Genomic DNA, 24611 nt, shown 5'->3' on the forward strand with positions numbered 1-24611 from the left:
GCGGCAATAAAACGCTAAATGTTGGGAGTCTGATGACTTGAGGTGGAATATATTACAGAGGAGGGGAAGCAGATTGGCCCTAAAGTGATCTTTTCTGGTCACTTTCTCTGGCTTTTCAATGCCACTCACCATTTATTTGGCAGTGAAAGCATGAAGTTCAATAGCACATCTAATAAAGTGATTTTTAATTCTGTGTGAAACCATCTGGTCTGGCTAGTAGCTGTACATTTAGTTCAAGACTAAAAACAAAAACTAGTCACTTAGATGAACATTAGCAAACATAAAAACAAACAACAAAAGACCAAAACAACAGTAGATGAAGATATAACTCCAATGCTGGCGTTCTTTGAACTACAAGACACTACACACAACTGGGACAAACAGACAACTTCTTTCTAATATACAAGAGTTTAACTTTAAAAAACAATTATACCTTATTCAATAAACTCACTCAGCCACAAAAGGTCAAAACGGATGAAGCTGACTTTTGACAGAGTTCTTTATCCACGCATATCGAGACAAAATTGAGTGGAAGGAAGAAAGAAGTGTGGTAGGAAAAGGTTCACCAGCAACAAGGAGAACCTGCAGCCTCGTCAGGATTGTCATCCCAGAAGAACACAGATGAATACTAAATGTCACATTCGTGAACCGGAGACGTCACCAGCGTTGCGCGATGGTCTAGAGTCGTGTTTTCAGGCTTCATGTCAACCTAACATTCGACATCTGTGTCCACGAGAGTCGCTAAATGAAGCACACATTCTGTCTGAGTGTCCACACGAAGAATAAAGAGTCAGGCGTTATGGGGCTGTTTTCTAATAAAGTGGCTTTGCTTCAGCTCGCTGATAAACTGATCGTAGGTCGCCATCTTTGTTGTAGCCTGCAGAGCGTAACGCTGACCAGTAGACAGAAGTACACTTTGGTAAGACGCCGCCCCTCCTTGTTTGCAAAATAGCCAGAAATGCATATTGTGAAGTAAAAAGAGGAGATAAGAAGATGGAAAAACAACAATCCAATTATAAGGAAAAGAAAAAACAAAATGCATGCATTTCTCGATGACAACGCATGCAGAACAAAAACAAAAAGTAAAAATTTTTGGATGAAAACGCGTGAATAAGAAAAAAGAAAAACAAAATACACATATTTCTGCTTTAATTTCTAATTATGTCAGTTTTGATCCTCCATACAAAACACAAACCGAACAATCAAGAGTCGTGACACAGTGTAGAGTTACTCACTCATTCCCAAAAGGCAGTACTGTTGTTGGACAAGCATTGATTTGGTTTAGTGGTTTAAATTTAATTGGCGTAGGTTCTTTATTCTAGTCTTTTTGACCTTGTAATTGTTTTTTTCCCCCAACTTTTTCCTCACTATTTTAACCGCTTTTCTCTTTCCAAAACCTGAAAACAAGAAGTTTATGATTTCTTTCATCAACACCGTTTTTTTCTCAGAGAATAAATGCCGTGACGCAAGACGCTGCAATATTTGCAGGTAATGACTTATTCCCTTAGAATCAGCCATGTGCATCGGCTCCCGTTAAAAAAAAACAAAAAGAAAAAAAAACAACCATCATTTTGAGCAAAGCAGATGTTGTTTTGGATACCCAACAGAGCGAGAGGAGCGACACTTTTAGAATAAAAAGTGCCAAGTAAACGCAACCTTTCACCGTATTGCATGGGGTGACGTATGTAATGTGCTTAAGCGACATGCTGTTAGCATCCTTTTCTGACAGACTGATAGGTGAATAAAGTGCACAAACACTAAAAGCACATCCATCTGACTGTGTAATCTAAATGTCATGTCGTGCTTTTTAGCCATTGCTGTCTCTTTTGGAGAGCTGAGCTGTGGAAATTCTTGAGAAATGCACCTCTGATGGTGGGCGGAGGGCGCAGGAGGTTTTGTCAAAGTGTTGTGGAGAGGCTCCGTCGAACACAGCTACAGTTTCCTCCGTAGAAATAAGACACACAGATGTGCTTTTGTGATGCTTATTGTTTCGTGATGATGGTACAGTTTGGTAGGAAGCTGCTGATTTGTGGTAATGAGCTGGTAAAAAAACAAAAAACAAAAAAAAAAACCCTGGAAATGCAGCAAAACATTTACTTTGCCTTTCAAAAGTATTCACATCCTGCTTTTCCACAATTCATCAAATTTTAGCCATAATCTTTAATGGACTTCCTATTCATTTTCTGGCACAAACTTATTTGCACAAATTTAAGATGGAAGGAAAGTTATCTGTATCGTTGCTCATAAACGAAACCCAACGAGAACAACTGCCTGGAGTCCATCTGTGTGTAATTGAGTAAATGCAGCCATCCTGTGAAGGGTTTCGAGGTTTCCTAGAGAACGTTAATGAACAGATTTTCTACCGGGCCAATCAACAAGCAGAAGGAGAAGTAAGTCTGGAACCAGAAAAAAAATGATAATAATCTAATCTGAAAAGCGGCTTAAACATCTTTTTTGCAGTTTCAAATTTTCCTGTTCATTTTTTTTTTGTTTCAAATTCTTTCTTTTTTCCCAATACATTTTTTTTCTTCCCTTGAACAAATTTGTGGTCCTGCACTCCATGAATCTGGTCTTTATAAACAAGAAGCCTTTTTTTAAAAGAAAATAAAAAGACCTACTATTTCAGTTTGCCATAAGCAACGTAGCAGCAGACAGAACGATGCAGTCGCTTTTCTTAGAGAAGCACAATTGTTTTGCAGTGGAATATCATTTTTTGTGAATGGCAGCATCTTAACGTGGATTTGTGTTGGAAACTGCGAAAGTCTTTGTTCCCCAACAACCCTAACCACGCAGGAAAATCCAGAACGGCGCAGTTTAGATCAAAGTATTCGGAAGTGTTGGAACGGTCCAGTCAAAGTCCAGAGATTAATCCAACTGAAAATCTATCTGGATTCCTCTCTTATCAAAAATTCTGTTTTGCTCCGCTGCATCATGCACCTGCTCGGTATGAATAAAACTGAACCGAAGTGAATATATTAAGGCAAGGTAGATAAAAGATAAATCCAGCCCCAGGTTTTGGGTTTTTTACAACATTGGACTGCAGCAAAGCCAAGGTGAAGGTGAGAGAGGGTCACTCAAAGCTCGACCGCTGGCAATAGACCTTACAGAGCGCCAAACAGAAACACGAGGCTTAAGAGCTGCAGGAGCACAAAATGTCACTGTGAGCCATTAGTGACTGAGGATAATCATGCTGTACTCCATAATTAATTTGACAAAAAAAAAAAACAGAAAAAGGAAAGTAAAGATAATAGAAGAACAGCTATAACGGCGGCGCAGTCGCTTCAGGGATGAACTGTGATGTAATCTGCTGCAGACGGAGAACAAAATGTGAGACAGCCCGAGGAAATTTGTTCATGCGCCCCGTATTTAAAGAATAAACATTGATTTTGACCTTGGCGGCTTATCGCCGGTATTTGGAGATTTCATTCAAAAGTCCTGATAGGGACGGAGGGGAGGGGGGTGGCTGAGTTTGTAGAGGGGGGGGGCACCGTGTGCAGAGGCTGCAGTCCTCAATGAGGTCGTCCTGGTTGGTCCTCTTCCCTGCTTTTACTGTCAATAAGGGCCACCAGGACAGGAACTGATTAAACTAATCTGGTACAGCTGGGGGGTCTCATCTAGTTCCCACAGATCTATAAATGTATAAATACTCTGGGTTTTGTGTTCTTCTGAGTTTTGCCACTTCCCCTTTTTATTTATCAGTTGTGTTTTACTTCACTTTTTGTTTTAATCTTCTTGATTATTTGTTTTTACTGGATTTTTTCTGTTGCAGCTCATCATGTTTCTTTAGTCCAGGTTCTTCATTAGTGTTAGTACTATTACTTTGGAAAACTGCTATGGAAACAATTTTTTCTCATCACACAAGTCACATGATCAAACTACTGGATGTTACTACTTTAGGAAACGACAAAGAAAACAGGAAGTGGAGGGAGGATGATGACAGCATGTTTTTTTAACGACATACAGCGTGGACAAACTTCTTTACGTGTGATTTTATTTGCGTTTCCTATTTTATGGAAATTGCTAAATTTGTTTTTTTAACATTAGCGGAACATTGAAAAGGTTTTGCGCACATTTATTATGGAAACACAGTTACTGGGTCTAATAGCGATAATAGATATTAGATTGCAAGTGCAGAACAGGATCCATTGTAGATATAGTGGACTCGCATTCATGCAGTCAGTGAGCAGCTCAAATTTGAAGATTAAAAAAAGAAGCTCGTCCAGCTTTATTTTTCCATTCTGCATTCAGCTGCATGGTCAATGTGGGCCTGCATGGGATTCTGACAGGGATGCAAACTCGAAGATTTGTTCTCCAAATACTCTGAAAGGTTTTGCAGCATTATTGTATCATTGCAAATCTGTTGTAGTGTCTGAAATGCAAAGAGGCCTCTGGGTGTGCTGGGAGCATGTTTCTAAGCAGATGCCTTGCGCTGTGACTGACGAAATAAATAAGAGAAGGAAACTGAAGACGATCAGATAAGGAAAGTCTGCAAGTGGAAGAAACTCTGTCGAAAGTAAGACCTATACGTTTGGGAATGCCAGACCTGGTGTTGTATATACGCTGTAGAATAATTTCTCTCTAAAGACCGACAGGGAGTTCTGCAACTGGGTCAAGATTTCCTCTTGATTCAGTTGTTCTGACAAGGGCTACAAGTTGAAATATGATCCTTCGCTGTTAAACTAAGATCATGTCTGTAGCGCCTTTTACCTGAAGTATCTCCATCTGCACTTTGACAACCACCACTAATCAGACTCCTCACTGTCAAATTTGTTATAACAACCTGCAGCAAGAACAATGCATTATAGAACTTGAAATAAGCCAAATATTTATCAATGAGAACAAATATCCTTGTTCTGAGGAAAAAAAAAAAAAAAAATCTGCCAACAGTGTAATTAGAAGTTGTTTGGTTATACTAGCGAATGAATCAAAATGATATGTGGCTTTAAACTAAACAAAATTGTCAAAAGTTAAAGACAATTGTACTACAAAATTAGCTTAGTTTTTTAAAAATATATATACTCTTAAATTTAGGATGGGAAATTAAAATTTTCCATCCTTAATTTAAAAGGTCTTGACTCATAAGGGAGGTTTTACCTAAAATAAGTAACATGGTTTCTTGTTCACACTGATTTCAAAAATTATTTTTCTTACTTTAGTATCTCACCACTTAATTTAAATTTTCACACAAAAATGTTTTTGATGTGGCCTTGGTCATTAAAGAAGAAAAATAATCTGAGATGGTCACGCCTTAACCAACTGTAACTAAGGCTCAAAATGAAACATATTAACAAGAAAAAGTTAAACAAATGTTCTTAGAATGAGGTTAATTTTCTTCATTCTTGATTAAGAATATTTTAGACAAAACATTTTTTTAAAATATCCATAAACAATGAGATTAATTTTTTTTTGCACAGTGTAATTATCATTAACGTCACTAAAATATGGATTGGCTGCAACCCAGCATGAAGGTAAATAAGGTGGGGTTTTTTTTTTTCTTAAATGGCATTTTCAAAATCTCTTTTGTTGCTGCACACTGCTTATCAGCTGACTAAAGGAAAGCTAGTATTTTGTCCCTGATTATAAAAGACATAAATTCCCCAATATGGAAACATTTCCAGTCTAACAAAACACAGACAAACATTGCAAATACAATTATTGTAACAAGAAGAAGGATTATGTTGCAGGAATGCAGAACAGCTTCGTCCTGTGATTCACTGACTTTAAATCAGTGCAGGTACTTTAAAAATCAGCACGAAAATCTAATTAAGAAAAGCAGCAGGAGGTTTGTAAAGACAAACCCATCTTCCTTTAAACAAACCTACTCATCTGTCGCAGACGACAAGTAAACTTTGGGAAACGGACATGCTAACTCCGTGTTAGCCTGTCCGGCAGCAAGGAGGGCTGCTGCTGTAGATAAACAGGTTTATGGAGCTGATAATGTCTGAGGTAGAGCTGCCATGTTAGCCCAGCAGCTGTTGTGTGATTCAGTGTGTGTGTCCACAGCATATTGTGATGTTTAATTAAACTGGGCCAGAGTAACGCGTGACTTCCAGGACGGATTGTTTGCTGAGCGCTCGTCTGAGTTTGACTTCCTGTTCTGGGCCTTCCAAAAGTATTCACACCCCCAGAGATTTTTTTCACATTTAGTCTCATCAAACAAACCACTTTGATGTATCTTTTGTGTGACAGATTAGCGCAAAACAGCACCAATAGGTGGTAGGAAGCTGATGTGTTTTATTGTTGTTGCTTTTTTTCAGCCCCCATGTATTCTGATCTCCCTAAATAAATTCATGTGTAATCGGTTACCTTCACTGCAAAAAAAGCAAAACTCTTTACCAAGTATTTTTGTTCTAGTTTCTAGTGCAAATATCTAAGTACACTTGAAATAAGACAAAACTAACTTACAAGTAACTTTTCATAAAGAAGCAGAAGCTTGTTTTAAGTAAATAATTCCTTCATCTTGATGACAAGTAATATAAGTAAATAATCTCCTAGTGGGAAGACTTGCATTTGTCCTTTATTATAAGTTAAAATGTTTTGTGTTATAACTAACACTTTTTCATCAATATGAAGAAATAATTGACTTACAACAAGCTTCTATATCGTGCCAGATTTGTCTAATTTCAAATGTATTAAGATATTTGCAATAAGAACTAGACCAAAAAAACGTAGGATTTAGTGTTTTTGCAGTGATCAGAAGCCGACTAATTAATTAAATAGAGCTGACTTGTGTGTAATTTAAATACATCGTGACATTGTGACGGCCTCAGAAGGTGGTTGGAGGTTGGAAAAGTGTTCACAGATGAATTTGCTCAATTTTAAAAGAATACACACAAAAAAAGAAAATCAATCTCTATATGTGAACCTGGCACGATGGATCTGCAGCCCCAAAAGACTCGGAGCTGATGGCAGCAAAAGGTGGTTTTGCACAGCGCTGACTCAGCAGGTGCAAATACGATTGCAAGCCGCTCTTCGGCCCGGGTTTCGGTGTGTCGCATGAAATCCCAGTAAAACACGTTGCGGCGTGTCGGTGCATCACCACAAATACATTGACTTAAAAAAAGAGTAATGGACGTGAATACTTTTGAAACATGGAGGTTCTAGTGAGAACTGACTGGGTAAAATCTGTGGGATGTCGACACAAGTCAGAAGTTTTTCCCAGTGTAATCTGGCAGATTTTGACAACACAGGAACTGAACTGGTTCTCGTTCGGTGCGAGAACCACATGAAACCAAGTCATGAACAAGCAACTGTGGCTTTAAAATCTTACCAACTCTGGAGAAATAAATTTCACTGAAGAACCACGTGACGTCCATAACTGTTGATCCGCGTGAAGTTGCAAAGGAGGAGCTTCAGAAACTATCGTGTTTCCATAAACTTGGAGGAAACTGGAGCACCCAGAGAAACAAGTAGGATGAGTTGAAGTCTTATAAGACTGAATCAAAGTTATTTTTTAGGAAAGCTCCTGAGGACGACATTTGTTGTGAAGTGAATTGAATAGAGAACCCAATCATACACAGGAAGTACATGTAAGCTCCATGGAGACTCACCACGACCAGTCCAACCAACGGCGCCACCGTGCAACACAACTTCACAACCAGAACCAGAGAGTTCATAAGGTCAGAGGGCATTTTCTAGCGTATTGTGCTTTATTTGAATCTTCATCCTAGCAGGTTGCATGTGCATCATTTTGTGCCACGCCAATGTTCTCTATTTTCATTTCTGTTCTTTCAATAGATCTCTTCTGTGGGATGGAAGTGTTTGGTTTTGGTTTATGTACAAATAAGTAACAAACAAACATTGATTAGGAAGCCAATTTTCATATAATGCAACCACAAAGGCTCCTGAATGTATTGAACATAAAAGTTTGATTTATCCTGAAAACATCAGAGCAGGAAATAAAAGCAATTAGTGGCAATTTTTTTGTTTTTTGCCATGGTCCATTAACTGGCTCTGATCTGAAAGCAACATTGATATAAGTAATAAAAACACATAGCTGAAACTACGCAAAAATGCTAACTTTCTTTACAACAGCGGAGACAGTTATTTAGAAAATGGTTTAATAACGGGTTGATGATGTGGAAATAAGTCAAATATGATTGACCTCTTACGGTGAGAGTACTCTGGAGTTATTATTTTTCCCCTCCACCTAAATTAGCTCGAGCACAGCGTGAGAGTTAATCGTCAGGATGATCAGGTTGGGTCTTTTTTTCTACAGCGAGTCGCTTTTATCTCCACCCACACAGCATTAATAGTCATCCCGAATGAGTCCCCGAGAGGTTTACAGCGTTCATCAGCAGCCGAGGCTTTAAATGGAAAACTCTCCTCCTTACAGACCTGATTATTCAATCAGTCTCCTGTCCATTCACGGAATATGTACTCCCAGTCCAGGTCTCCAGAATAGGAGCTCGTATTGTCCACAGAGGAACAGTGGTTGGGACATAATGCTTCAAAAGTGAAGCATGTCCTCTTCCTTCGTATTCTCCAAATGACTTGCTCGTACACGCAGCTTTTCATCTTGGAAACTCGTGCGGTTTTGTCTGCCGAGAGGCAGCTACAGTTTGGGCTCCCTGCGTGAACATCCCTCTCATGCAATCATGTTCTCAAGAAAAAAATAAAAAATGGAAGAGAAAAAAGCAGCCAGAGGTCTCCGTGTTCACTTTGCAGCCTTCAAGGCTGTTTTGTGTTCTGGGTCTGCTGCTGGATCTTTTGTTTTATTAACAAATCTAAATCACAGAACTATCAAAGTACCAGGTGCAAGAATCTCAAACTGTTTTCTAATTTTCCTGGGGGGGGTTCTTGAAAGCCTGTGAATATTGGTTCCCACTGCTCGCGGGAACAGTGTCAACACTTTTGCTGAGCAATTTGTTTTCTATTTGCAAGTCCACCTGCGTCTCTGCGCCGGTGCCTCGTCCTCCGCTGACCTTTGACGGAAACGTCCTAATCGACTTTGTCACTGGTGTTTCTGTCTCCTCTCCTGGTTGATTTCCTGCCCGCCACTTTGATGAATTTTCCAAAGGAAACGCCGATGGCCCCATCTCCAGTGTCCGCCGGCTTTTTGGGAGGCTTTGAGTCGCGAAAGCATTTTTCACTTTTCGGCTGAGGTTTTTCTTTCTTTTTTTTTCTTTTCTTTTCACGAGCCCAGAATGTGAATCCAGGCACTGCGAGCCTCTGCATTCAAATTACTGTTATTAAATGGGGTCAGCGGGAGAACAGCACCGCCACTATCTACTTATCCTCGAGAGCTGTTGTCACAGAGGACAGCTGGGACTGTTTTATAAAACTCTGCATCCTGGTGTGTATATATATATATAAAACTAAATAGAATTCAACAAAACAGCATTTTGGGATTTTTTAATCATTAATTAATTTGAAGATGAGAATTTGAAGATGGAAACTATTCCACAGGTAAACACAGATGTGTAACCGGCAGCGATTTTCAACTTGACAAACAACACTCAGTTATAGTACACACTTGCTATCTAAACAATTTACCCATACTGCGTTTCTCGCTGTATATACAGTGCTGTGAAAAGAGTTTTCCTGCCTTACAGATTTCATCGGTGTCTTGTTCTCTTCAGGAAAATGTCCGTTTCAGAAAACGAAGATCCTCACTGACATCATAAATTGTCTAACCTGAATCTTTGCGCTAGAAAATTTGATTTGTAACATTTGTAATGGAAGCACAACTACGCTTGTGTTGATTTAGACATTTTTAAATCAACAGGACATGAATAAAAAGGATCCCATTCAACATGCAAACATCATGGTGGGACAGCCTGTAATGGAGTAGGTCATTCCTAAAGAAAACCAATTGAATCTTTTTTCTATAAAATCTTGATGGATGATGTCCTGCCATCAGATCATCACTTTGATCTTAAACCAGGACAATGGCTGGGAAAAATAAAAAAATCTAAGTCAAATGTAGCATGACCTTGAAAAGCCATTCATGATCAAAAACCGACCAGTGTGGCTGAATCAAGATAATAATGAAACAGAGAGAGGCTTGAAATCTCTTCGCTGCTTGAAGGCTTTGGTTTCCTCAAAAGGTGGCACAGTCTGAGTTTTTCACGTAGTTCCAGAGAGTTTCTGGTATCTGTGATTCCCTTACTTCATAAAAATCACCATTTGAACACTACCTTTAGTGTTTGCCAAGTTTTTGAGAGTAAAATTTGTTTGATGATATAAAACATCCAGATGCAGCATAAAGCAGAGAGCAGGGATACCATCCCCCACCACACGCGCTACAGCCGACGTTCAAAACATTATGTTGAATTTATGTTGGACAGGAAAACACATCAGGCAGCAACAAAATCTTACTTTCACCCCCGTGTGCTCTACCTGTCCCAGGGCTCAACAATCCCTCAAGGTTTTCTCCTCGCCAGGGAAATATCCCACTTACCTCCCCACCCAGTGATTTCAAGTCTCCAAGGATGGTTTTCGTTAGATATCTCGATTCTGTGCTGGAAATCTGTAATGAAGGTCGAAGCCCCAAGAGTTCTGCTGCGCCGGAGATCTCTCGGCAGCGATATCAGATGAAAGTTTCACAGCGTGCTTCAGAACATAAAAATAAAACTTCTGTGGGTTAGGGCTTCTGAGGATGTGCTTTTTCTGAGACATTTTTGTTGTTGTTGCTTTTTATGAAATTTCCTTTTGAGGCGAAGGCCTGCCTGCTGGATAGGTTTTTGTTTCCCATTGTTGCAGCAACAAGACGGTCTGTAAACCTGTGAGCAGAGGGATTAGGGGATGTGTTTTCTCTTGTCCAGAATGAAATGAAAGAACGGCTGAAAATATGTTTTTAATTGCCGAGCCGCCAGTTGAATTAGTTCGACATTGTGAGAAACAACGAGTGAAGCACAAAACGCATGTTAGCAAGACACACACTCATTTCATGCATCCATTTACTACAAGTAGGAAAAACATTATTGTTTATAACACAACCTGATTTTTACTTTAAATGTGAAATAATAAATAATCAAACTTTATTTATATAGCATTTTACAACAGTAACCACTGAACCACATTTTCCATTAGAGCAGTGATAAAAATAAAGAATAGAAGAAAAAGTAAGCAAACAAAATGGCAACATTGGTAGAAACGTAAAAGTGCCGCAATGCTGCAGTGTGCTAGAAGAAGTTAGCTTAATAAACAAAACAATGGACCAGCCAGAGTAAATGAACGAAGACGCCGGCTGTTTGGGGAGAATCCTAAAAATCTGATAAAAATCATGAACTGCAGTGAAGTGTCAGTCAATAAAAATACTCTAAAAACAAAAGAAATAATAAGAAAAAAATCGAGTTTTACTAGTTTTATGTGGATTTTTGTGTCCCATACACACAGACGCATGTGCAGGTTGGTGCGGTCGTGTCTCTCCTACCTCCTTTCATTGCCAACAGGTGTGTCCTCCAACTGGAGCTCATCAAGGCCAATCAGGAGGAGCTTGAGGTTTGCTGACCGTCACCTCTGCTGTTTCTCCTCCTCACAAACGTCCATTCTCTTGTTCCTGTCAAAAACTCTCTTGTCCTTCCACACTCCGACCTGGAAATAGGGCTGAGAGACAATCAACAACCCCTGACAATCTTCACTAATGTGGTTTCCCCCCATCTAATTTCAAAATCAATCTGAATCATCTCAGATCTCCGCCTCCTAATGCTGTCCTGCACTGCAGCCATCACCCTGTAAGAATCCTCTCAATGTACACGTTTACTAATAAACCTGTCAAGCTGTCTCTTGGTGTCCATGACCTGCACTGGAGTCTCACTGGGTCCCAATCCTGACAGCCTGAAGATTTGAGTCTTCATGTTTGATCTAATGTGGTTTCAGTTTCTTCACAAGGGAGGAGAAGCATCATGTAGCTTTTACATATCATGTTCTGATGTTGTTCCCTCGACAAAAACCTGAAGAGTCGGTTTGATGCTTTCACGCACGTCCAAGGAATCCTCGAGTCTCCCGTGGCAACCATTCAGCTGCACAAAACGCTTGCTCCCACTGAGCGCCACCCATTTCCACGGAGCTCCTCCTTGGAGCTTCCGCCTCACAGAGCGCCCCTCTCCCACAGCTCCCCCATTCAGCTCCCCCAGACTAGCGGCAGCAGCAATTAGCAAACACCTGGAGGAACTGCGCATCTGCTGAGCTCATCGCATAAACTACTTGTCAGTCCAACGCTCCTACAAATGGTTGTTAACAGCTTAATGAGAAGAACTGTTGTGATGGCGTGATGAAGATGGAGCCTCGGAGAGAGTAGGAGCTTCTTAAAGAGACAGTAGCCAATTTCAGAGTCAAATTTCCCTTAAATTATTTTTGATATACACACAACGTATATAACAACTTAAGGTAACATAGTTACTTGATTGTGCTATTAAATGACACGATGTGCCTGGAGAATACATGATAACACCCCTTTAATCTGCAGACCCAAACAAACTAATCAAAGATAGATATGATTTAAGGTTTAGATTTGCTGTAAATTTTTTTACTTGGCATGTTTCGGCAGCAGTGAAGATGCAGCACAAATATTTGCCTTTCACCGATTTGTCTTAGAGTAAGATAAGGCGAGCAAATCTACGTCTTAACTAATCTTTCTATTTTTTTTTATTTATTTCCTTCTACGTGATGAAATTATATTCACCCATTTTTGTCTGTCCTTTTCAAGTAACTGAGCTCTCTCTGTTCTTTTATAGAGAAAGTAACCGAGGCAGCATGAATATTCATGCTTCATGACAACCCATGCTGAGTTTTCTGGTGTTTTAAGTGCCCTCCTGACATCGTTATTTCTGATTTTGTAATCTGACTCAATATTACAAGAGCATTTCAAAATACTTCCTTCACCGCAGGCTGTGCTCCAAATCCAGCTGGTATCAATGCAAATGTTTTTATTTTTTGTTATTTTCTTTCCAGCCTATCTCTACAGGCGCAACTCCTAAATCCAAATTCAGGCCAGTATTTCTTTTTGGTGCTACAAACACGGAGAAACTTGGATGTTTTTTCTGGCCACTCACATAATATTTAGTGGTTGTCCCGTTTGCACCATAAACAGTCAAGACTCGTTAAGGTGCGGACAGAAAACATGCGGGGGCGTCCTGGAGTGTCTGGCACCGCAGCATGAACATTATTTCCTCTGGTCTCTGGGAGTTTTAGGTCGGGGATTTTTTTTGTTGTTGTTTGTTTTGGGAACTGCGCCTTCATCACACATCTGGAATCTGACCCCATCGAGATTGCAGCTGTGGGGTTTAGGTGGCGAATGTTCCTTCAGCCACTTCTCACCAATTTATGTGATTTTTCACTGCTGTCCTGCTGGACGTGACAGCGAGTTCCTGCTGTCACGTCGCCGTGTCGGGATTTGCTTGCCCCTCAAATATTTTTAGGAAATAAATGTGAAAGAGAACAACTTGTCTTTCTTTTTTTAAATGCCATGGAAAAGATTGAGCTCTATGAAGATCAGCAGCATGAAGTTATGACTGGTTTGGTGTGTGTGTGTGTGTGTGTGTGTCTGCCAAATGTGGGTAGAGATTTCTTTCTTAAAGTGACAGGCTGTCAAAAAAATGCATTTCAAAAATAGGAAATGACAATGAGAAAATAAAATGGACGTCATATTGCATGAGAGGCGACTTTATTAGCTGGAACTCATTTGACTTGTTTATCTTCTTGTTAGAGAACCAAATTTAAACTTGAGCATCATACCTAAACAAAATAAAAATAAAAATTCAGCTGTAAAGATCCAGCGTAGCCTTTGAACAAAACTATGAAACATGTGGCTTCAAATCGTTCCTGTAAACTGATTATTTAAACATTTTTGGCTTAACTGAGTCGGTGTGGATATGAAGAACTTCAACCCCAACGTTGTTGTATAATAAATAAAAAGTCCAGAGAAGAGAAGGCAACTCAATTGGCAGATCCAATAAAGGCCGAAGACAGATTGTACGTTTTAAATATGAGTTATCTAAAATATGAAGCCTTTTGAACAAATGATGGTGCATAAAAATTGAGCCAGATGTTCTATAGTGAATTGGGTATTCAGGGTCAAAATTCTCCATTCACTCCTCTATAATATGAATGTTTCACATTCATTTTGCTCTCCCAAGGATGCATAAAGCCTTTTCATTTCCAGAATGAAATGATTACCCACCAAACAGCTTCAGTGATATCAATAAACAGGAACAGACATGGCACATGGTGAAGATTAAAATCTCTACGGTGTCAAAAATGTATAAATACAGGTTTAATTATTTAATTTTAGCACAAAAGATGAGGAAATTTTAATTTGGTTGATTATTTCTCTATTGAAACAACACAGATTTGGGAATAGAGCTTGAAAATCGGAAAGGGTGTTTCTGATTTGTAAGAGAATGCCTTTTAATGTTGAGCAGCAGAGTCGATTGTGTCCAAATCCTCTCTTCCGCAGCCAAACAGCTGTTGGTGGAGGCAGCGGCTTCATGGTGTGGGTGGAAAAACAAGGTTTGTTATCACCGGAGGAAATCGCAGTCCAAAACAGCATCAAGACGAGTTTCAGGAAGCATTGGCAGACATCGTCTTACCAACGGAGCAAACTCTGTTGTCCAAAACACACTGTGATCCAAATTATTATGCAAATAGGATTAAAGTGTCTGCGACAGACTGGCGACGTGTCCAGGGTGAACCCCGCCTCTCGCCCAGAACGTAGCTGGAGAGGAACCAGCAACCCTCCTGACCCCACTAGGGACAAAGAGTGAACAGAAAATGGATGGATGGACTTTCTAACAGGATTGCATTTGTTCCCAATAGATATTATCACAGCAAAGAAACAATAAATAGATTGCATTTTTTTTCTCAAGCTTCTTGCATGGAAATAATCTGGATTAGCAGTTAATTCCAACTGGGTTTTTTTTTTTTCAATAGAGTATGTATCCAGATGTTAAAAAGGCCCATTCAAAAGCTAAATGTTAGCCTACATTAACAGTCCTAAAACCAGATTGTTTGTTTGGGATTATTGGTATGTTGGAAGACCTAAATGTGATCAAGTTTTAACAAATATTGTACAAAATGTCACCGTCAAATAAAATAAATGATAAAAAAATAAAAAATATCCAGAAAATGTGGAGCACCACACAAGCTCAAGTTTGTCACAAACTGCAGAGGAAAGGCAGCAGAAGTGAAACAACTTTTATGTTGCCATGGAGTGAGAGAATATGCTGACCAGAAAATAAAACCTGCTCCAAAGAGGCTTGATAGAACTGAGCTTCTAGAGAAAAGTTTTCTGACCAGACAAAGACTAAGAATGAGCTACTAGGCCTCTAGGGAGGAGGGGGGAAAGTGAATGTCTGCAAAACTCCATGTTATTCTTTCAAATTGAAGAATACGGTACCGTCATGCTGTGGGACTGTTTTGCCCACCGTGGTTACCAAAAGTGGCTGGACTAAGGAGAAAGACAAAAAAAATATTTCATCTATATCTTTAAATCCTGTTTGACATCAAGACTAGACTGAAGAAACCTTGACCCAGTCAGGTTGTTTTAGCAGGACAACAGATACGTCTAAATGAGTTTAGGAATGGCTAAAACAGACCACATCTGACCTCAGCTGTGTTAGAAATCTGAAAGAAATAAAAGCCAGGCATGTCAAAACTTGTAAAAACTGTATCAATACCGCTGGAAACGGCACTCAGGTATCCAGCTAAAATTTGTTGATGGAAACCAAAAGGCATGTAGATGCTAAGGGATATTTAATCAAATAGTACCAAGAGTGAATGTGAATACCCTTGGACATGCTGGATAAAAAATAAAAAAAAGAAATTCAAGATGTCTGAGATGGGGAATGACAGACATTTCTAAAAACACAAAACGATATTAGATAATGCAATTTTATTGCGTAATTTAAAAATGTGATGTGAAAATTCTAGTTGGCTTTATGGATGTTTCTTTTGCTAATTTGACCATTTATCTTTGGTGATGAGCTCCAAGCCTTTGAGGTTGAAAGACCTCCTTGCCATCACCCTAACCTGTAGTGCCGTCTACAGATTCTCTAGTTGATTCGAGTTGGGACATTGACATGAAGGAGTCCCCTAAGGGCCTGCAGGATGCTTCAAAACGTTGGTATTGCTTCAAAAGAAACATGTTGGCATTTTAAAAAAGACTACCTCGACCCTCAATCTGGCTGGAGTCAAAACAAACACAGACTCATCTGTGTGGATTAAATACGGCTTGTTCTCAAGAAATGTTTGAAGTTGTGTTTTCATTCCAACCTTATGGCTAAAATTGTTTATATAAATCACTAAAAGCTCAAAATAGAGATGATATTTACAACCAGGATGATTGTTAACTTCATGACCAGATTTAGAGAAAAACCAACAGATCACACACAAATGATTCCTTATTATTCAGCAAAACAGGCAAAATTTCAAGATGAGTCATCGTCTATTGGGTCCAGAGAGCAACACGCTCTACATCAGAGCAAAACATCCCGCAGTCCCCGGACACGAGTCACCAAGCAGCATCGGACATTTTGGTTTCACTCTATGCAACGAGGCAAAGGTTTGTCTTGAGCAGGTCTGGGTGAACAAAGCGTTTAATCTTGTTTTTCATTTCATCATGACATTACTGACATCAACAACAGCTGCATTTAAATATAAACGTTGTGTAGGCAACATAAGACGAGTGATAGAAAAGACAGCGGTCGGTTCTTCTTGTGCTTTGATGTTTGAGGACTTGAGCATTAGTAATTCTATTGCCGCACGATGAAAAGCTTGAATTGGCTTTTTGAAGGCATATGCTAGAGGTTTCTCATCTATGGATTAGAGAAGGTAAAGGAAAAAGGACGGCGTGTGCAGACAAGAGTTTTAAATCATTAAACAAAAAGCCTTACGTCCTTATTTCTTATTAGCTTGACACAAATGAGATTTAAGAGGTTTTCCGTCTTAAAAGAAAAAAAGACGACGTCTAAGTCTTTCTGGTTGCTTCTATTCAGACAGACAGAAACTAATTTATCATTTTTATGTGCTGTACAGGAGGCCTAATGTAATAACCTGGACTAAATGATGGGAATCACCGACTACCTGGCTACATAAATCACCACCTCACAGCTTTTTAGCTCATTAAATTCCCATAGCTCAAACCACATTAATCCATCTCGATCTGGTCACACTGAAGGTTTACATACATTTTGAAACCAACGTTTGACAGCTCTTAAATAAAAGATGTGACTCTGGCTCTTGAGGGCACTCTCGTCATGAGTATTTATACCTACTGATGCAGATTCAGTGGGACTCCACTCCCCTACTCTGTCGTTATAAACATATTCCAGACGGTTTTGCATCGTTTCATTGCGGTCAAATGTGTCCTGGCAATTCTCGCTGAAAGGGAATTGTCAGGGTGCCTTGAAATGAAGCGGAGGTTGTTGTTCACAGCAGTTTCTTTCCCTATTGAACAAAGATTTATCCTAAAATTTTTGAGGCAGTTCGGGAAGGAAAGATAAAAATAATAGCATTAAAGCAGTGGGGCTTTACTAACTAATAGTCTTCCTTTGCGATGAAGAATCCAGTTCTCGACAAAGTTGTTGCAATTTGACATTTTTCTATCACAGGAAAGGAAACTGTTACAAATAACAACACAGCTCAGTTGGTTCTGGATGAGTTAAAAGAGCTCAAACCAAAATCAACTCTTGTCCGTGGGATACAACACGGTACTAGCCGATATCAACCTTAGGTTTGGTGCTGTTTTCTTAGCTATGGGCAATGTCGTTGTTACTCCGGACACTTACATAAAGTTGAAACTGTTGTGATATACAGTAGTTGCACAAAACAGCCAAACAGATTATCCAAAACGTTACTTTTACCCCTCAGCAGGCAAAAAGCCAAACACAGTACACAGCTGGTGAGAAGGGAAACAGCCAGCAGTTTATGCTAACATAGCTTTAGCGTAATTACACAGAAGATGTTCAGCTAATTAAACAGCAACCAATGGTCTCCTAAAAAAACTTATACACATACAATATCCACTAATCTCGTGCTGTATCCTGTAGGAATGTTATTTTTGGTTTGAGTTGTTTTAAATTGGAATTACGGCTGAAATAGCGAGCGGGTCAGATTAGCTGTTAGCCTTTCATTGCTTTTAGGTTTTCTTCACAATATGACAAGAGGTGTGCATTTAGTGCATTGTTTGTCTTTCACCGCGATAAATTATTTAGAAGAATTTTGATTTGTCGTCATGACAAATTCCAATTAAAGATGCTTAAGAAAAAAAACAAACTCTGTTGTCAGATTGTTAATTTGACTATTTTCTATACTGTTTGTCTGATGCCAGAGTGTCAACAAACGTCAACAAATTTGAAAAAATTAAGCAGTTATTGTGTGAAGTTTAGTGACTGGTATCCTAAAGAGGCGCATTAAAAATGGTTTTTCAAAAGCAGTGTTTGCGTTGCAGAAATAAAATAAAATTGATGTGTCATGCAGTCACAGCTACGCAGTGACCTGTAATGCATCATTGCATCATGTAATGTAACTTGCATCATTATCGCCATAGTATCACAAAATATCGTGATAAAATTTTTAGTCCATGTCACCCACCAGTAGATACGACACCTGCCCATTCAAGGGTAAGAGCCAAACTATCCCTTTAAATGCAAACACACCTTCTTGGTTTGAAACCTTTTTTTTTTGTGGAAGAACATTGTATGAGTTTTTACAGCTTTTCACCATCAAACACTAAATGCATTCTTCAAATATGGCTGTGCAGCTGAGTTCATCTAGCAAGACTGAACCTCGATTTGAGGCTGCACCGACTGCCTCTTCGGACACAGTATCTTTGAGAAAGCTCTTCGGAAGCTGCTGTGGCACAAAGGGTACAGGAACGGGTTGATGGCCGAGTTCAGCCACAGGAGCCAGAACGTGATCTCATACCAGTAGTGCGCCACACATTCGCCGCCACAGGCGGCGCGGATGATCATGAGCAGAGTGTACGGAGCCCAGCATATCCCAAAAATACAGACGATGATAGCCAATGACTTGGCGATCTTTTTGTCTCGGGAAAGGCGGGATCCGGGAGTTCTCCGGCCCGGCGCCATGCAGGAAGCGGTGTGCTGAAACAGCCTGGAGTTTTTCCGGTGAGGAGAGAACTTCTCCCTCTGCACAAAAATCTGACTGGTGTCAGGGCAGCCGCTGGAGGAGGGCGACAGAATGTCATCGTCCTCTATGACCGCCGAGATAGCAGCAGGCTCGCTGGAGGTCACCTTCCGAGACTTGACGAAAAACACGGACCAGGCCCCCGCGCCGTCTCTGTACTTCTTGGGTTTTCTCTGCGGCTTGGCCTCGTCCTCGGCACCGCCGTTCCCGCTCTTGTTCCTCCGGTGGATGTTAAGGTAGATGCTGAGGTTGAAGAAGGCCACCGACACGAACGGTGTGAAGAACTCGAAGGTCGAAGCGCTGAGCAGGAAGTACCAAGTGAAATAAAACTCTGCGTAGCACTCGTGGGCCGGGACTACGCTCTGGCCCACGATGGCCTCCCAGAAGATGATCGCGGGGCCGTAAAGGAGGAACGCCAGCAGCCAGACCGCCACCATCTTCAGCACCGCTTGGCGGGTGATGTTCCTCTGCGCTCTGTATTTAACCTGCGAGGAGAGGAGAGGCACAAAGTGTGATTTACCAGTGATGCCCTCACAACACAAACTCTGCTCCATAATACATGTGTTTCTGTGACTAACAATCAGGCAGCTGCTTCGGCGGCAACAGCCTGACAAAAACAAAACGCTGGTTTCTTCTTCAGTTTGAAGCCCTTAATATTGCACTGATAGCGCTGCAAATAAAACCCACTCATGACGCACTTGCTCCACGGTGTGTCACTGAAGCCAAACAGAGCAGGGAAATGTTGTGCTGAGAGCCACATTCACTGATGCAACATGGCTATGAAAGAGACATCTGGTTTCCCCTCGCTCTTCCTCTCCGCTCTTTCTCATTTAGCTTCACCTCACCACCATTCAGAAGGGCTCCTCTATTCACTGTTCTTCAAGTCTTTTTGTTCTCCTGTTCTTTCTTTCTTTCTTCTTATTTTTTTAAAAATCAAACTGCTTCAGTACATTGCAACAGCTGTGGATGTTGCTACTGCTGTTGACGTGGCTAAAGACCAAGTTGAGGAGAAAAAAGAAACTGATAATGACATGACGCCTCTTCAAGATCGGCCCCTAATTGAAGCTGGCCTGGATCTTAACTGTTCATTACAAAAGCAAAGACATGTCAGCGGTAAATGAAGAGAGATAATGCTCCCCGCAGATTTGTAATGAACACCGAGGAGATGAGATTTCATCACGGGCTTTTGAGAAATCAACACGAGATCATAATGGCTAACTCGAGACGCTGTGCAGCGAAATTAAATGATTTATCTGCGAGCACAGTGGATAGTTTGGTCGAACGAAAAAGAAAAGATTGTGAGAGAGTAAATTTATTGGAGTAGCTCCAAGACATGGAAATAAAATCAAATAGACCTCTCTGTTCATTGATAGCAATGTATTATTCTGCTTCAACTGACCTCAGGTTTCTTTTAAAGGAAATTGCTAAGAATTGCTAAGCAGGAAGAACAAGCTCTCAAAGTGGGTTTTAGTGGTTTTATTCCCAGATGAATCGTGTTTCCACCATCCACTTCCACAAGCCCTCCCTGCTGCTTCCTCTCCAACCTGACTCTACACCCACTGGACGATCACCGAAATACTTCCTGACTCCTGCATTACGTAACTGTGACATCATCTCAGTAACCAAACTCTGCCTGTGACCCACCAGTAGCGAACCAGCGGCTCTGAAATCACAGCAACATCTCAGAAACGTGAACCGTGTCGTTTTATAGTCGGCAGGTTCCAATACATCGACAGCTGTCTGAGTTTAACCCAAGAGTCGAGGCTCCAGGAAAGGGAATTAATCTTTCTGTAGATTTTGTTTTTCACTTTGCATCTTTGATCAGTTACTAGAGCTTTAAACAATTGATTTACCACTTAAAGGAGCTGATTTAAAAGAATATTTTATTAGGCTTTCTGTTAAATAGTTGAGGAGCATTTAATAATCCCACCCCGGATGAATAACTCTATGTGTCTTATAATGTGGATTGCCTCTAAACAACTCATATATATATATATATATATATATATATATAAATCAGAGTGGTTTAAGCAAACATGATTTAGATTAACTCCTAAGCCCTTATCATCTTTGCATTGGCCGATTATTTAAAGGGAAATTGATGATAGTTTACACATGAAGTGGAGCCAGGAGGAGGTGTGTCACTAATGACCTTCCTGGTTAAACTCGTACCGAGAGCAGAAGGTTCCTGGTTTTATTCAATTAAAAAATGAAAAGCAGAGCAAAAAGCTAAAAATATTAGTCTTTTAAATGAGCAAATCTTTGTGGAATCTTACATGCTTTAGTTTCTATTCAGAGGTTATTCTGACCGGAAACAACATTTTCCATTTCCAGGATGCATTTCCCACAGGAAGATCATTAATGGCTCACATTATCCAATTATAATTCAGAACTTTTGGCTTCGCTGAGCTGCAATCGATACAAATGTGATGATGGTTTAAGGGTTCATAATGTAGCGTCCTCATAAAATGTTATGATGCTCTTGATACTGGAGTTGGCTCAAACTGGTAGAAGTCTCCTTTGTGTTTTAGCCAAGAGGTTCATCCTTCTGGACCAGAAAATCTGGATTTGTCTCCCAAAGAACCCAGAGTAATCCACTGCAGCGGGACCAGACTTCAGGATGTTGAAACGTTCCTTTAATGTGGCCCCACTTCCTGCACATCCATAGGAATGAACATACAGCAAATTACACAGACTGTGAAGAGATTTAGTTTCTCGTAAGAATGGACTGTCACCGTTTTCCATGACAAGAGAAATGCCGGAGCCTTCTCCAGCTGAGCATCTGCGCAGCAACAGATAGGGGAGGGGCAGAGCAGAGCTATTTAATTCTCCAAATTGATTTTTTATTTTTATAAATGTATTGAACTACTTTACGCTTCCTGACCAGCAATTCACAGCAACAGGTGGGGTAAAACAGCGGCACCACTTAAAGCGGCCAAAATGCCTGTGGTCATGTTTGTTTTCTACTCAAAAAGACATTGAATCTAGTAACTGGAATCATGGGAAATATTGCAGTTTTGAAACTACAGCTGATTTCCCTGCAGGCAGAAATGACATTGTTGCTAAAACTCAACTGGAAGCCAAATGATTTGCTCGAGTCATCATTGATCGGAATAATAAAAAGACAGATACATTTTTTTAAATTATTGAGCCAACATGTGGAGAAACATGCGGAGACATGAACTCATATAGGAAATAAAGAATAGAAAAAACCTTGAGGGAAACCGGGGAAGTCAGCGACATCTTGCATCAAAATCTGCCTTTGGGAGGGAAATGACACCTTCTTTGAACTGAATGTGACTCTGATGTGTGTGTGTGGTATAATGAGCATCTTCACAGGCTGTACTTACTGCCCTGGTGACTGACAGGAAGCGGTCATAACTAATGAGGACAATGTTGAAGACAGAGGCGGAGCAGAGCAGGTAGTCCATGACCAGCCAGACCTTGCAGAGCCCCTTCCCCAGCATCCACCTGCCTGTCAGGTTGTAGGGGATGTACACTGGGATGCAGAAAGCACCTGGAACACACACACACACACACACACACACGCACACACACACACACGCACACACACACACACACACACACACACACACACACACACACACACACACACACATACAAAAGATATACCGCATGATGATTCAACGCCTCTAAATCATTAACATTCCCACCTCTGCACAGTCTGGATGCCACCCATTTTTACATGTGGCATTTTAAAAAGATTGGGTGTAGATTTCGGACAGTTTCTCCCCAGCAAATTTGTTAATTACCCTCAGCTGAAATAGAAGTGACCTATAGAAAGGAACGTGAGCGGCCAACTATTGTAATAAAAAAAATACAATTATGCTCCTCGGTGCGTAGAACTGCCCGTGAATAATGACAAAGAACACATTTAGAAGAGAAAACACTCCAATTTATGTGTCAGAATACGTGCCGGATCGTGCGTAATAAGCACTCGAGAGGAGAAAATATGAGCACATTAGAAATAGAGACAGGCTCCCGAGAGAGCCAACTTACCCACGAGAAAATCGGAGATGGCGAGGTTCAGAAAGAAGTAGTTGCTCTGATTCCTCAGGGTTTTATCCACGATAAAAGCCATGATGACCAGCGCGTTCCCGGCCACCACCACGATCACCAGAGTCACCATGAGGACCGAGAAGATCACCACCAGGTAGCCCGGCAGCGTGATCCCAGCCTCGGACACCGCGGGCGTCAGGTTGGCGCTGGAGTTGGACTCCAGGATGTGCGCGCCCATAGTTAGAGCCGAGCTGCTATCATTGTGGGGTTGATGCCTCGCGGAGCGCGCCGAGGCGCAGCAAAGGTCCGGCAGCGCGTCCGAGAGTTCCGCTCCACTTTAATGTGGAGCTGATTGGAGACCGGAGACTGGATGAATTCCCTAAATGTCCCATTTCCCACTTTCCCTGGAAGAGTTTTTCTTTTTCCTTTTCCAGTTGCGTTATGATTATAACGCCTGCGGATTCACTCTGTCTCCCTCGTCGACTCCCAGTTATCAACGGGATGTGCTGCTGGATGTGCGGGTACCACGGCGAGCACAGCTGATTTTGTCACCAGTGTAAAGTTGACCGTCTAGTGAAATCAGTATCCGCTCATAATGTCTGAATAAAGCTCCCACTGTGCCAACAGTGTTAAATAGACGTCCAAAGATACCATACTCAAATGGAAAGCTTCTTAATTTCCCTCACACAGGACTATTGTTTTATTTTATTTCATTTTATTTTTTTAAAAAAAAGACCAAGATACTTTCATTTGGTTAGAAATGGTGTGAGAAATGTCGCGCTTTTATTTTGAAGACGAAGCAATTTCCGGTGTTTTTCACCTTACTTTAATGAACAGCTCTCCAAGCAATTAAAATACACTTGTTCTTTCAGGTTTCGTTGGAGCGCCAAAATGTCTACAATCCCTGAACAACCGCATCAAATAAACATTCACACCCAAGCATTTTGATACAATTGGTAATTTATATACAAATAAACTGTATGGTTACTTTTTAAAAGATAACCAATTTTAAACTTTTTAACTGCAGAGTCCTCTATTAAAATCTTAACTCTCCGTAGAGAAGTAATATCTCTGTATTTAGTTACTAAACTGAAAAATCTTTAACAAAACTATTTAGTAGCTTAAATTTATATAACTCTTTTTAGAAATTAAAGTGAGTTCGGCTCGGGGTTAAGGTTTATTCTCCCAGAGGTAAAACAACATGAAGCATAAAGCCAGAGATGCAGTCGAATGGATTAGATCAAGGCACATGCATGTGTCAGAATGGCCTAGCTAAAGTCCAGAATCTATGGAAAGTCTTCGAACGTCAGTGTTTTCTGGTTCTTTTAATCAACCCGACTGGCTCCTGCTAACGTTAGTAGAGACGTACCTGAAAAGACTCGTAGCTGTGTGCGGCTCTACAAAGCACTGGCGTCAAAAGCGTGCCGCACTTTTCAGATTCTGATTAAAACGTTTCACCAAACAAACGCGACATCTTCACGGTTGTGCGCAGCTTAGTTTTT

At 40.5% G+C, this 24611-nt stretch overlaps 1 protein-coding gene across 1 annotated transcript; it reads right to left on the bottom strand.

Annotated features, from left to right (window-relative positions):
• Window positions 1–11994: 11994 nt before the first annotated feature.
• Window positions 11995–24119, bottom strand: LOC122838800 (histamine H3 receptor). Its single transcript, XM_044129753.1, has 3 exons — window positions 23110–24119; window positions 22440–22606; window positions 11995–19574 (listed from the first exon to the last, which is right to left on the bottom strand). The coding sequence occupies exons 1-3, from the start codon at window positions 23345–23347 to the stop codon at window positions 18714–18716; spliced, it is 1266 nt and encodes a 421-aa protein (XP_043985688.1). The 5' UTR covers window positions 23348–24119; the 3' UTR covers window positions 11995–18713.
• Between the last annotated feature and the right edge of the window lie 492 nt (window positions 24120–24611).

Source organism: Gambusia affinis, linkage group LG10 (assembly GCF_019740435.1).
Source record: "Gambusia affinis linkage group LG10, SWU_Gaff_1.0, whole genome shotgun sequence".
NCBI lineage: Eukaryota > Metazoa > Chordata > Actinopteri > Cyprinodontiformes > Poeciliidae > Gambusia > Gambusia affinis.

What these genes read in the sequence shown, in the direction of transcription:
- LOC122838800 (XM_044129753.1), bottom strand. Translation starts at nt 23,347, where the DNA reads ATGGGCGCGCACATCCTGGAGTCCAACTCCAGCGCCAACCTGACGCCC. An exon ending in CATCTCCGATTTTCTCGTGG is followed by an intron (nt 22,607 to 23,109) that starts GTAAGTTGGCTC and finishes TGTGTGTTCCAG; the next exon opens with GTGCTTTCTGCATCCCAGTG. An exon ending in TCCTGTCAGTCACCAGGGCA is followed by an intron (nt 19,575 to 22,439) that starts GTAAGTACAGCC and finishes CTCTCCTCGCAG; the next exon opens with GTTAAATACAGAGCGCAGAG.